Consider the following 13,989-nt stretch of genomic DNA (forward strand, 5'->3'; position numbering starts at 1 on the left):
CAATAAAATATTAATATATGTAAGAATTAGAATATTCCCAGCTCTTTGTGCTTCACTTCTTTTCAACTGTTTTTTTCTGACTCGCAGATTTCCAGCGCCTCGCCTTGGAAATTTGCCAACTCGTCTGAAAAAACAGTGCGATCCGAACTTATTACATAAATTACTGTTATATCTGCAGCTGAAAATCCTTTTTATAAAAACAAATCTGCATGTAGTTATACATTGTCGGTCCGAATGAACTTTAATTTCTATTATACAGGGTGTTTCTATATTCTATCGACAACGCAGTATCACAGAGAGATCTCAATAAATGATTCATTAATGCATCTAAATGTTTTTGATTTTTGGTCTCTTCTGTTTTAAAATTAGTTTCTTTTTATTAATTTTTGGATGATAAAATTTCACTTTTCCTTAAGTCTTTATCTTCCAAAAATTATTAAAAAAACTAGTTTTATAATAGAGGAGACTTAAAATCAAGGTCATTCAGATGCATTGATACATCAAAAGGTCTAAAAAATGAGAAATTAAATAAATTTTAATGATTCATTTTGTTTAAAGGCAAATTTCTACAACACCGTTCATTTTAGTTCCATAAAATGTCATTAGTTTTTTAACTAAACATAATTGAAACAAAATTAGAAAAAGTAGCGTAAAAAAGTGACAAATAACCCTGATAGCGCGCCACTGGTTAAATAATTCCAAAGTTTGTTTATGTGAAAATATTACTTTATTAAGGAGCATATTGGTCCCGAAATTTGGAAAAAAAATTTGAAGGTGTTTTTGATTTATGGCAAATTTTTGATTTAAAATTTTGAACACCAACTAGGCCCCGTAAGGGTTCGTATTCTTATATCAAAATGAATCGTTTATTGAGATCTCCCTGTGGTAGATCGAATATAGAAACACCCTGTGTTGATAAAAAATGTATTTGTATGAGAATTGCAATTATCAAGGTCGAATTTTCACTTTACAGAAAATGAAAATAGTGGAATGTAATTTTCATGGATAGCTGCAAGTTTCGAATAGACCCGAAGCGACAAGCTACGGCGTTTAAATTTGCTACGCGTTGCTATGGTAGCGTCGCGATGCCGTACACTAAAGTGCACAATGGAGGAAAGTGAGATTAATAAACACGGCTACGGCGTGTGTTCGATTCGCTAGGTGATTCTGGACGTCGTATACAGGAGTGACAAATTAAGAGAAATGTTTATAATACATATTCAAATATTGAACTAAATATTCATATTACTAGCTAATAATTAGTACATAAGATAAAGTAATGAAGAAAATTCATAAAACGTTCATTTTTGGAGAAAAAAATGCGAAAAAATGACACGAAACAGTGCAGGCAGTCTTTTTCAGTCAGTTCGTTCACGACGAGCGCCTAGTTTTGTTTCACAGCTTCGAAAGACTGAAATCTTGTTCCTTTTGGTTTGAGAATACAAAGATTGTTGTTTAAATATGAGAATTTTAAGCACTGTTGAATCTTTTTGTGAAATTCACAACAACACATTCTGTGTCAGTTCCTAGAGATTCAGCTATCGTACGAATACTTGACAGATGTCGCATTCGAGACGGTAGGTGTCGGGCTAAACAATTGATAATCGTTAGCCTTTGGTGCTTGCTTAGTTTTTCTGTAGTCTCGTTACTTAATAGCCACACCTCGTATATAGTGTACTAATTAAAAAATATGACACCACCGTAGATTTTATTAAATTTTGATATTTCTGATGGTTACAGGTTGTTCGCAAAAAGGTAGGAAACGATAATAAGAAAGTTTTTCACTCGTGAGCTAAAATGAAGCTCCAGTTTCCATACAACGGAAGATCAAACTATGAATCAACTTGTTGAATAAGTGGAAACAAACCATGGATCATTCGTCAAGACAATGGACTAGCTACAACCGCATTGTCTGTCAAGAGGTTTCAATCTAAATTCAATATTTCATTGCTATATTTATTCGGATTTTGCGTTGTATGAGATCCATCTGTTAAATAGAGCCTCACGAGTCCTGGAAGAGCTAACAGATGAAGTTTTCTACAACATTTTCAAGCAATGGAGCATAGAGATATATTCAAAATGTAAAAGGAATGAATTTAAAATTTATACCTCGAGGATTGTAATTCAAACCAGAATTCGTACTTTCAGTACTATTAAGCAAAATCTAATTATATATTCTTCGTTGATAGGATTTTAAAAACAATTTTCATCGTTGAAATAGTTGTTATTGACAATCGGTGGAAAGATGAGGAAGGAAAATGGCTGGTAATGGAATAAAAATTGATACGAACCTGGTCCTTTTCAATGAAACCGATGAAAGCAGTTCGCTCGATTTCCACCGGTTGACCGGCTCGGTCGTATAGAGCGATGACGAAGTGAAAAAAATTCGATTTCCTCAGATTGCTAGGCGGTTGCTTTTCGAAATGGGCACGACCTACTTGCGATCTGAAAAGATATAATTTACTACATAAATAAAATAGAAAAAAAAAAAGAGAATATACAAAAATTGAGGTGGTCGAACATAATTCACTCATAGTAAACTCAATTATTGATAATATTAAGTTATTAAATACTTCTTTTATATATCCTAGAATTTAATAAATCATTTTAAATGAAAATATATACAAAAAACAAAATAGGTCTACGTTTTAATAGCGTTAAACTGCTCTCGATAATTTCCGCAGCAATTGATCATGCTGGCGATAAAATGTTAATCTATTTTGTCGAATATTTGTGTAAATGCTCGAAGCACTAGATATCGCCACCACGCCGCGCCGCTCGTATCCTATACACCGCGCCAGTTTTGTTAGCAGTTACCGATACGATGTCACGTATTACCTCATCGATAATGTACTATATATATATGAGATGTTGTGTGTATATGGCCTTTTACGCCTTAGGTATCATATATACGGTATGTCCTCAAACAAAACAGAATTTTATTACCTCCAAACTCAATAATACTTATATTCATAATAAATACTGGCAGTTTTGATATTTTATTATCATTTTTACGTAAAATAAGATCATATTGAGATAATTAATAATAAAAACTGAAAACCCACCGTAAAAAAATGATTTTAATATAACTAAAACACCTGACTCATCAAGAATTCAATTCAACGTTGAAGATTATTAACGATCAAACTACTAGATACAAACAAGGGATAAAAAAAATATGACAAGCTTTTAATTTTATTAATTAATTTCTCATCACAATCAACGTAGTGAAAACGAATTAATATTAAGTTATTTTTAACAAGAACAACATGAAACTGCCATTAGGAAATTAGCCAACACTCCTTGGAATAATAAAAATTGTCTCTACATCACATCAATAATCAAGAAATTGCATGAGTTTTATCTTCATGAAATCAAATGATTATTGAATGCCGAAAGTGTCACCAAGTGTTCACTAATAGTAACGACTAATTATGTAAATACAGGTGTGGCTAACGCGCCATGTGCCCTCGAGTTTAAAACTGACCCAGAGAATTCCAGGTTACTTTCTTTTGAAAATTCCTATTGTCCTAATAGCTCCTAATATCATGCAATTAAATTAATCCTGTCCGATATATCTGGTACACGTTTTAGGAGAAACCAACACACTTACACAAATCAACGAACCCTGAGACGTTTTGAATCGGAGAGTAGCTCATTCTATCTCGGGAGCTCCTAGAGATTCGGCATGCGCCACTTTGGATCATATATATATGGACTACGGCGAATTAGTAAAGCTCCGAGTGTTAATTTGATTATGAGTGAAGCTTTTTGAAGAGACTGATACAACGAACCGAAGATAATATTGAGAATACGAGAAGATTCACGATTGAAAACTCGTTTGTTATAGCGACGAAGTTAGCAATGAAATTTTTTTTTCCTTTACTCTGATGAGACCCATTTCCATATCAATGGGTGTATAAACCGTCAAAATAGTCATCACTGGAACTATATTGCGATGTTGAGAGAAGTTCTGGCTGAAGAACTTGAAACTGTAAGATTGGTGTCTTGTTTAGACAAGACGGAATTATCAGTCACTCGTCAAATGATTCCCTGGTGATTGTAAAACAGGAGCTGACTGATTTTGAAGAGATGTGATACTCCATGGACCTCTCGTAGTCCATATATGACACCTCTAGACTTATTTTCTTGAGGATACCTCAAATACAATACTTATTTACCAATCCCTCTGATAAAATATAATTCTTTCAATAAACGATGATTAAAACTTGTACTTTGAATTGATAACAGTTAACTTTGTATAGCACATAATAAAGCAGGACCTTTATAATATTGTAATAAAGCTCATTCTTTATCTAGTAATCTCAAATACTGAGAATTTAAGAAACTTTGAACTATAGAACAAAATTCCTCAAATCTTGATAAATCCTAGGTGCAGGACTGCAAATTTTTTTTAGGATAAGCAACGATAACCAGCAAGAAATCAAGTGATTTGTTGGTGGTGGAACTGATAAAAGTGCTGTAAATAAAAAGCCAACGTACCAATGGATATAGAAATAGAAAACTGAACTATAGAAGATGCAGCTGGAGACATGTTTAGATCAAACATTTGCCATGAACCTGTTCGGTCAAATAAAGCAATGATGTACTTGATTGGATGCAAGCAAGACTGTGAAGGTTTTTAAATCAGACAATTTTATCTATACTGAAGTTAATTTTCTTCTAATCAAATCTCACATCATAAAGTTGATTAGGAAATAGTGATCTTGACTGTGGGCAGCTGTATTGGATCCATTTTTTAAGCTTATCCTGTTAAAACAGCTAAGAAAATTCAGCATCTTATCTTAAGGGAGAGACACGTTGAGTTGTTTCTATTTGGGAAGTAGGATCAATTTTTAGAGGGATTTGGTTCATTTTTAGAATGGCACTGAAGTTTTTCCTCTGCACGAATCTCGAAAAATATTGAGTAAAAAGAAAGAATATAAACCATAAACTGGTACTACTGCAAGTTTCAAAAAATAATAGCAGGATCTTGAGTAGGTAAACTACACCAGGAAAGACTATACCAAGATAACATCTGGAATAGTTTGACCAATACGGCACCAAAAAGATCAAAAAGAATTAGTGTACCAAGAAACACGATGATTAGAAAGCTAGGCCACTTCAGTAAAAATATCATAACAAGATTAAGAAGAAAGGAATAAGAAGAATCACCGTGCTGGAAGACTTTTTCTAATAATTTAAGAAAGGGTTGATTTTAGTGAGGCAACCAATGAAAACACATAAAGTTATTTCTAAATTATTCTTGAATATTTCGCATTCAAAAGACTTTTGAATTTAGTCAGAATGGAAAAGTTATATTTCTTATGAAATTTGCAAATCTTAAAGATGATTTCGATTTAATGAATCCACTTTATACAAGGATGGAAATAAAAGATAAATAAAATACAATATTATCATCATAACTTAAATAATTTTTCTTGTCACAGAGATTTCAATAAAGCTCTAAAACAACTAAAAAAAATAGTAAGTACATCAATTATTTGCTATTACAAACATAAAATTCGCTGTCCAATCCAATCTCTTCATAGTATTCCACGTGTCTGTTAATGATGGTGTTTTTATATGGGTTTTTAGCTCATTTATTTCAAGCGGTCAATTGTGCGCGATGTGTATAACGAGAATAGACTAAACGACCAGCGAAGGGTGATTTTGGGGGTGATTATATTGAAATACTGCTGTTTCCAATGATATATATCTGATGATTTATAATAAAATATATCCCTATTCACACAAAACCCTCTAGTTAATCCGCGAAAATATTTTTAATTGGATATATCGTCATCATGAGATTTTTCTATTCATTTCCAGAAGTAAAAAAAACACACAAAACGTTCTATACACCACAAGTGGCTAGTATAAGGTGTTCGAGCTTCAGAATAAGAAACCAGTGGCGTCGAGAAGTAGTGGTAATTACCAAGAATTGATAAATCAATTATCGTTGATGAAACTTGTAAGAAAATGTCGACATAAGACGTATATTTAGGCATTAGTGTTAGCTAGATTAGATGTTGGGTATCCAGCAAATTATATTTGATTTTAAAGATGTTGAAAACAATTTTATCATTTCATCAAACCATAATGTTGAAATTGAGATAATGATGAAGATTAATGGAAAGTGTTAAGATTCATGCACGGACTCATGCGGTTAAAGGTGTCCATCTTATAGGGTGGATAATCTGAATGGGAAAAATTATAATTATAAAGTCATTGGAGTTGCTTAGGCACATGTTTTTGAAAAAAAAGGCGCTATATTGGATGTAACTATGAAGATAATAATGGAAATACTGAAAATTTGAAACATCGAATGCAAAGAATCTAGAAGATTTGATTATTCAATAGATAAAGTTGAAATTAAATATGAAATTCATAAAAGGGATGAAAATACTTTCTTTATAGGGAAAAAAATGGAATCAATATCGACTGATCAACAAATCGTTCATCCCTACATTCTGTTAGAAGATGAAATATACATTTTAAAAAAAAACTTCTTGATTTGAGGGGGAGATTTAAGGTTTTTTGTCATGAGAAAATATCAAAATTCCATATTAAATAATAATTTGGTTTCATAATAATTATGATATCATATTAAATTCTTACTAAATACTAAATATTGAATTAGAGCAGTCTTTGGTAGGTTATAGAATTCTGCCTTAGAATACTAGAAGTCTTTCAAGCAAAAATGACTTTGTCAGTCTTCGAAATTTATTAAATATATCTGTAACTTTTAATTCTTAAGGTAGCTGATTGAATAATTTTGTTTGAATTTATTGTGATGGAATTTTATATCAGATCAGAAGTGTTTAACTATGAATGAGTCTTTCAGTTGAGTTGTGGAACTGTTTGCGAACCAAACAAACGGATTTTAAAACAACGAGTAGTAAGTTTAGATACAGATAAGTCTCTACATGTAAGTACAGACCATTGAAGTGCACTTGATTTAATTTGAGGATCGTATTGAGTCATTATTGAGTTTTAGAGGTTGTACTAGGATAAAACCAAAGTTTTCTCAGTGTATAAACAGATCCCGTTCACGTCAAACCAGAACAAGATCTTTACTCATGGTAGAATGTAAAGCTTTTATATCTGGACTACTGAGAATTAAAAACATTATCAATAACACCACGAAAATTGTTTGTGCTTCAATGAAGAGTCAATTTATGGTAGTTTTTGGAGTATGTTTCATGTGCTAATTAAATTTATTTTGATATGTCTCAATAATATGGGCTACGATGACTCTATTTAATGAATACCAAAAAAAGAATTGGACCTAAAACTGCACCCTGAGGTACACTTACCCGTTTTGATCGGAAACTGTTCCTTGCATCCACGACCGAGCCGTGGAAAGAGGTTCCTCTTTGAGACTCGGTCCACGGGGTTGATGGTGATGGTGTAGCCCGGTAGCATCTTGATGATGATGCAGACCGAACATCAGACCAGGACCGGCTACTCTTGACGTTCCCGTTCCTGCAATAATATTTATTATTATATATAATTATGTCTTTGCCTCCAGAGATTCGAATTTAGTCAAAATATAATGAAAAAAATTTCATTTTCTCATTGGAATTCATTGATTTGGTTTCTGCATTAATGTATAATGAATATTTGATTGTGTGTCCTGTTAAATGCTGTCTATTTTTTTTATCCTGAAGGAAACAAAAATACTCAAACCAAAATAAAAAAAAGTTTGATATTATTAGACGCAAGAATATTTTTCTGTGAAATTAACATTTTTTTATGTTTAAAACTATCATTAACTTGACATAATTTTGTTTTTTCTATTGATGATTTGTCTTGATTTTTGGTCTCTTTTTATGTATAATATATACAAAGGTCTAAGAAGTGGAAAGTTAAAGGAAATTATAAATTTTATTAATATTAATATGTAGCTAGAGATCAAAAGCCTAGAAATCAATTTTTTCTTGATATTTTAGTTATGAAACATAATAATTAGAAGCTACAAAAAGCAAATTTTGTCATTATTAATCCTGTCATAGAAAATAAAAGGGGGTTGGGTGTATTGGAATTTAGACGATAATTATGAAATTATTAGACTAGTTTCTATTTATTTAAATCCGGTGCCTCCTGCAGAAGATTCATGGACCTTAAAGTCAAAAACAAGTTATATACAAATGTCCAATTTTATGTATTCAATAAAATCGAAGTAATTGAGGATTTTAATTAATAATTTTACATTTCCAAAGATGACATTTAAAAAAAAAGTGTGTAATTAACAAATCTCCACTGAGGTGTCTTGTACAGAGATTACCAATTTCTTTTAATTCCATCAAAATATTGTTTGATCTAAAAAAATCATCCAAAATGATTTTTTGTCGTTTCAAAATTGTTTTTGTTTCCCTTTTCTCTTTAAACTATTGATAAAGGAAGAGATAGAAGCAAATTTCATAGAGTTTATTTTTTCAATGTGGTTTAAAACAAGAAAAAAAATATAATCAATTTCCAGTATCACCCACTTGGCAAAAGCAAAAAGTTACATCAATTTAAAGTTTCTGTAATAATTTCTTAATAAATAATAATAGTAATCGTGAACTAATGAATTTTATTCAATTATTTGGTTGACCTTTTTAAATTTAAATACCAAATTCTACTGACATAGATATTACTCGAAATGGCCCCTCTACAAACATACTGTATAAAATATATCTGAAGTAGATCGATTTAATTGAAATTAATAATAAAAATTAATAAAAGAAAATCAAAAATAAAAAGCACAAATTAGCAAATATATTATTTTTTATAGTTTCTAAATAAATATATGCCAGAGAACCAGAGAACTCTTCACATTTTAACTTTTTAAATATTATTAAACTCTATTTTTATCAATGAGAGAATAATAAAATAATGAACCATTTTTTGAGTCATATTTGTAACTAAAAAGTTTGAAAAATATTTCATATTTAATATTTTTGTAGTAAATAACCGTCATCTGAAATTTAATCTGTGATAAAATATGAAGCGAAATTATTAATATTTATCATATTTATATAAAAAGTCGTCTTGAAGAAAAATAAAATTAATGATATGCGATTTAACTTGAATGGAAATGTATGAAACCATCGTAATTTGCTAAATTATAACATAACATTATTAGAAAACTGAATTTTCCCTATTTATTCATTTAATCTATTAATTATTGTTTTATTAAATGAATTTATGGTGTTATTTTATCCACTTTATGTTCAAAATTTATTGGTCGATTAATTTTCTAATGTAATTTTCTTAAATTACGAGTATATTTAGTTTTTGGTAATAATTACAAAATGGATATTTTTGATTAAATAAAAATCTTAATTCAAGAAATTTCTCGTTCTAATTAATCCATTTTTTTTATTTATAACTGATAAAATAAACGTTTTTTTTATAATTCACTTAATTATATGTGTATTTAATAAACTTGGTTAATATTTCACAATAAGGCAATTTCGGTTTATTTCTCCACGAATCATGGATTTTACTATAAATATTTATTTTATATCTGACAATGCAAAATGATAAAAATTCATAAAAAAACATTTTTAATTCGAAAAAAATGTTATCGATACCTGAAATGAATTTAAAGTGTCGTTTGACCCACCTGGATAAAGTTTTCTACCCCAAGCGGCTGCTACAGGGTCCAGTTCGTGAGCCGTAAGGGATAGAGCGGGCCAAGGAGACGCCGTCGGATAACCGCGCTCCACGGGATGTCCCTCGTCCGACCTCGTCTTGACAGTTTTTCAAGACGTTTCACAAAGTCCTGCCTTAACGGCCACACACTCGATAAAATTATAAAAAAAAGTCACCCGCACTCTTTGTACCAACGTTGTTTTGATATCTCGCGAGAGTTCTTACTCCGACTAAGGTCAATTCGCGACTGGGACCGGTATTGATAAGCCGTGTGAATATTTCCGTGGAGCTCCCTCCCAAGGGTGGAGCCACGCCTCACGGGATTACCCATGACTTTGGAGGACAAGGGTAGTAGGCGGGATTTAGTAGGCAACCCCACGAGGCCAAGCCAATTGCTTGGGACGGCGGGAGCGCGTCGTGGCCAATAGAGCGACAGAGGTGCCGTGTTGGGAGGGTGTTTCTAGTAGTGGTCTCTACTGGGATATGGATGAAGTGATCACTTCAAATGAAGTACAGCTTTCGGTCGAGTGGGAGCAGAGCCGTCGCAACACAAAGAGATTTGCGTGTTCTCTATAGTATTGCACAGTTAGTTGATGGTTAGAGAGGAATATGAAACGCACGTCTTCGGAATTATACGCAGTAATAAGTAATTTTTGATAATTTTCGACCATGGTTTCGATTCATTCATTTTAAATATATTAATAATCACAGTTTATGGAGCTATCAATAATTTTGTAAACTCTTCTAAATTTTCATTTTATTTTACAACATAAATATCGAAAATTTGTGATCTTAGCAATCGCTCAAAGATGGTATATCAATGAAGGTCTGCGTATAAACCCCTCAGAGTCCAACCTAGCTCCATACACTAGGATAAACAAATATTTTCCAAAAACTCTCATAATTACCAGGGTCAAACTAGCCCTTAGATTAGACACTAATTATCTTGTGGTGACCTTCGATCAGAAACTAACATGGAGATAACATCTCCAAGAAGTAGGCTATAGTACCACAAAGTGCTTTTTACAACTGTTGCAGAATAGTCGGAGGAACATGGAGCTTGATAATGATGAACTGGTTGTACAAATATTTTGTGTGGCCTACGCAGCTTCCATATGGTGTCAATGGGCAACAAAAGTATACAAGGAATAGAAGATGAAGCCCGGTGAACTGACTGGGCAACTTAGCATTCTAAAGAAATGTGAGGTTCCCATAGATATGGTCACGGCCATCTTCCAAATTATGCTTTACCAAAAATTATGATAACAAATTAACAGCAATAGACAAATGCAGAGATTGCGTTTCAACTAGTCTCATCAATATTTTACACTGATGGCTCGAAAACGGAAAATGGATACGTAGGAGCAGGCACAGGAACCAAGCTCACTATTCTAATGGGCTCAGAACCTTCCAGTTACCAGGCAGATATATGCAAAGTTAGTATGGAAATCTTTCAACTCAATGGGAGCAACCAATAAAGTTATGTGGGTACCTGGCCACACCGGAATACACGGCAATGAAAATTCATCTGGCGAAAACGGCAAAGGGATCATTCCTTTCATAGGTTTCCCAAGAAGATATCGAGTCATGGTCATAAAGAAGTGGGAAAACGAGAAGAAATCAGAAACAAGGAATAAGACACCAGGTTTGAAACGGTCGAAAAGATTTCTTCCTTGTTTCACCTATGGGTTTGAAAAGGTCGTTTCGTTGATCAGAGACGGGTTGAGGAGAGTTTCTGGTATGCTTACTGGACACTATATGGTGAACTACCACCTGAAAAACAACGCAGACACCTCTTCTCGCTTCTGTAAAGAACCAAAGGAGACCGCTGAACATTTTCTTTGTGAATCCGACGCTATCCATAGACAAAGACTACGGTACCTACATTCAAGCTTCTAAAAGCGAGAAGAGGTAAGCCGCATAGCCACCAGACAAGTAGCTAAGTTAAAAAAGTCATTGCTATCGACTGGCAAACGATATTCCATCTTTTAACTTTTCCACAATGAGTTTCAAATTTTTTTTCAAATTTAATTGAAACAATCTCTTTCCTTGTCCAATGTTTTGATCAATTTCTTCATCAATCCTTTCTTAACATGTACTAATGTGGTGGTAGTATGATTTTGCTTATAAAGTATCATAATAATAATAATTATAATACAACCACCATCCGAAATCGAAATCATCCATTATTAGAACAGCATTACCCCCAAAAGAGGGTGGGAGATGTTTGATTGACATTCTTAACCTGCACTCTCGACAGGTAATGAAACTACGTGCATTCTCTAATACTAAATCGGAAATCTCAACTCTGCACCGGATTATTGGACACCAAGAAGCTGGAACAGTGGTCATGAGAGGCACTACACGGTAGATATCATCCTCCACCAACCGCATTTTGATAAAGAAGCTTCAAACAGATGGCTTATTAGCGGCAATCTCTTTCCAGAGTCCGAAGGCTTCATGATGGCTATCCAGGATCAAGTTATTAACACGAATAACTACAAGAACGATATTATTAAGGATCCGAACACTCAATCTGACAAATACAGATAGTGCCATCAAAAATCAGAGACCATCCAACATATAACATCTGCTTGTAGTGTGTTAGCTAATACAGACTATCTACACCGACTTAACCAAGTGTGCAACATCCACCAGAAACTAGCCAGCAATTTCGGTCTTTCCAATACTACGATGGGTTTATTACCACCAAAAGACCAGACATCGTGGTAGTAGATAGAAGAGTCAATTCAGTCCTTCTTGTGGATGTAGCTGAACCGAACACCAGGAGAAACAGGTCAAATATGCGGATCTCGAGATTAAACAACCATGGTATATAAATCCCAATTGATATTTCAAACGATGATATGCGCGAAAAATCGATTAATCAACTAAATCATACTAACAAATGATAGAATGATAACGTTATTCAAGAAATTAGATGATTTTCTATACCATATCTAATCCAATGACATTTTCAAACCACTCATTGGAACTCGAAAGAAAAATGGCTTTCTCGGTGCGCGCCAACCCCAAGAGAAAATCGGGTTATTTTAATTTTAGTGTAAAATTTATAAAGTTAAATTATTCAGCAAAGTTGTAATTGCTAAATTCGGTGTAACGAAGTGGCTGCTGCTTTGGCTGAGTAGGCCTTGTACTGAGTAGAAAGAAAGCATTCCAGTAACTACACTGAGAAAATTCGTTCACTTATAAAAAGACACACAGTATACACTACAATTTGCTATTCATGAATATTAATTTTTTATCGACATTGGAGATGGAGAGCTGATTTAATAGTTTCTTCATAATCGTCAAATTATACTGGAAACATTTCTATCTTGATAGAAAAAAAAAACTAAAGTGTTTATGCTGGTTATGATTTACGAACAACATGGAGGATTATAATCTTCTGCCGAGGTCAAAGGAAGCTATTTTTCTTGGAAATATTCTTCCATATCAACCATATCTTGGTAGTATTTCATATTTATGATATACATCTTTTCAAGTTTAAACATCAACTCACCTTATCGGCTTCTCCTGGAGAATCAACGATGTCTTTAGATTTTCTACATAGTTATTCTTAATCCTAAGATGGTTCTAGAGTGAGAGACAAGGGAAAGCTTTGAGATAGATCATCAACCGTATCGAATTAGTCTAGAGTGAAAATTGAAGACCAAAACTAATCTAAATATATATATATATATATATGTATAGTTATTTTCCAATAATTCAGTAGACATTTATATCAAATCATTTCAATCATGTTGAAAATGCAGAAGTTCTAATTGTAGCTTATCAAAATCCAATACAACGCATATTCTGTTCATCAATATGCTGCATAAAAATTATTCTTAGATACAAAAACTTGTTTTGATACATAGGTGTGTCTTCCACAACATTGGGCGATTAGAATATTTGATAAGCAGAAAGTCTAGAAGCTTTTTCCTTTATTTCATTTAAATTGATCTTCTTATAGTGTCAAAAATAGATTATTTGCTTGAGTGCGCTACAACTCACGCTGGGGATATTTCAGCTAAACGAAAAGGTAGTTCGAGTACAAGTAATGATGGATTCATTAAGAGAATGAAATTTAGTACCTAATTCATGGAAAATCAAAAAATTCAATACTAGAATTTCTAAATCCCCTAGGTTAGGTAAGGCTAGATTATTTTAGGTTAGGCTATATTACCTAACCTAAATTCACAATTAATATCTTTTAAAAACTGATATAGCAGAATATTTTTTATTAGACAATAATTTAACTAATATCATTTGGATCAGAACTAAATTTATTTTCATTTTTGTTTTTCATTTGATAATTAAATTCCCGAGCTTCATAATCTT

The 13,989-nt window shown here is 32.6% G+C and overlaps 1 protein-coding gene across 2 annotated transcripts in view; it reads right to left on the reverse strand.

Annotated features, from left to right (window-relative positions):
* LOC130445156 (transcription factor collier) overlaps window positions 1-9,894 on the reverse strand; it is a 100,579-nt gene extending 90,685 nt beyond the window's left edge. The window contains exons 1-3 of one of the 2 annotated variants that reach the window (XM_056780680.1): window positions 9,617-9,894; window positions 7,320-7,488; window positions 2,292-2,445 (exon numbers count right to left, since the gene is read on the reverse strand). In XM_056780680.1, the coding sequence (XP_056636658.1) occupies window positions 2,292-2,445; window positions 7,320-7,453 (288 nt within the window). In that variant the 5' untranslated portion in view covers window positions 7,454-7,488; window positions 9,617-9,894. Of the gene's footprint in view, window positions 1-2,291; window positions 2,446-7,319; window positions 7,489-9,616 lie in introns of those variants that run through there. The other variant, XM_056780679.1, reaches the window with a different exon arrangement.
* Window positions 9,895-13,989: the final 4,095 nt, after the last annotated feature.

Source organism: Diorhabda sublineata, chromosome 6 (assembly GCF_026230105.1).
Source record: "Diorhabda sublineata isolate icDioSubl1.1 chromosome 6, icDioSubl1.1, whole genome shotgun sequence".
NCBI lineage: Eukaryota > Metazoa > Arthropoda > Insecta > Coleoptera > Chrysomelidae > Diorhabda > Diorhabda sublineata.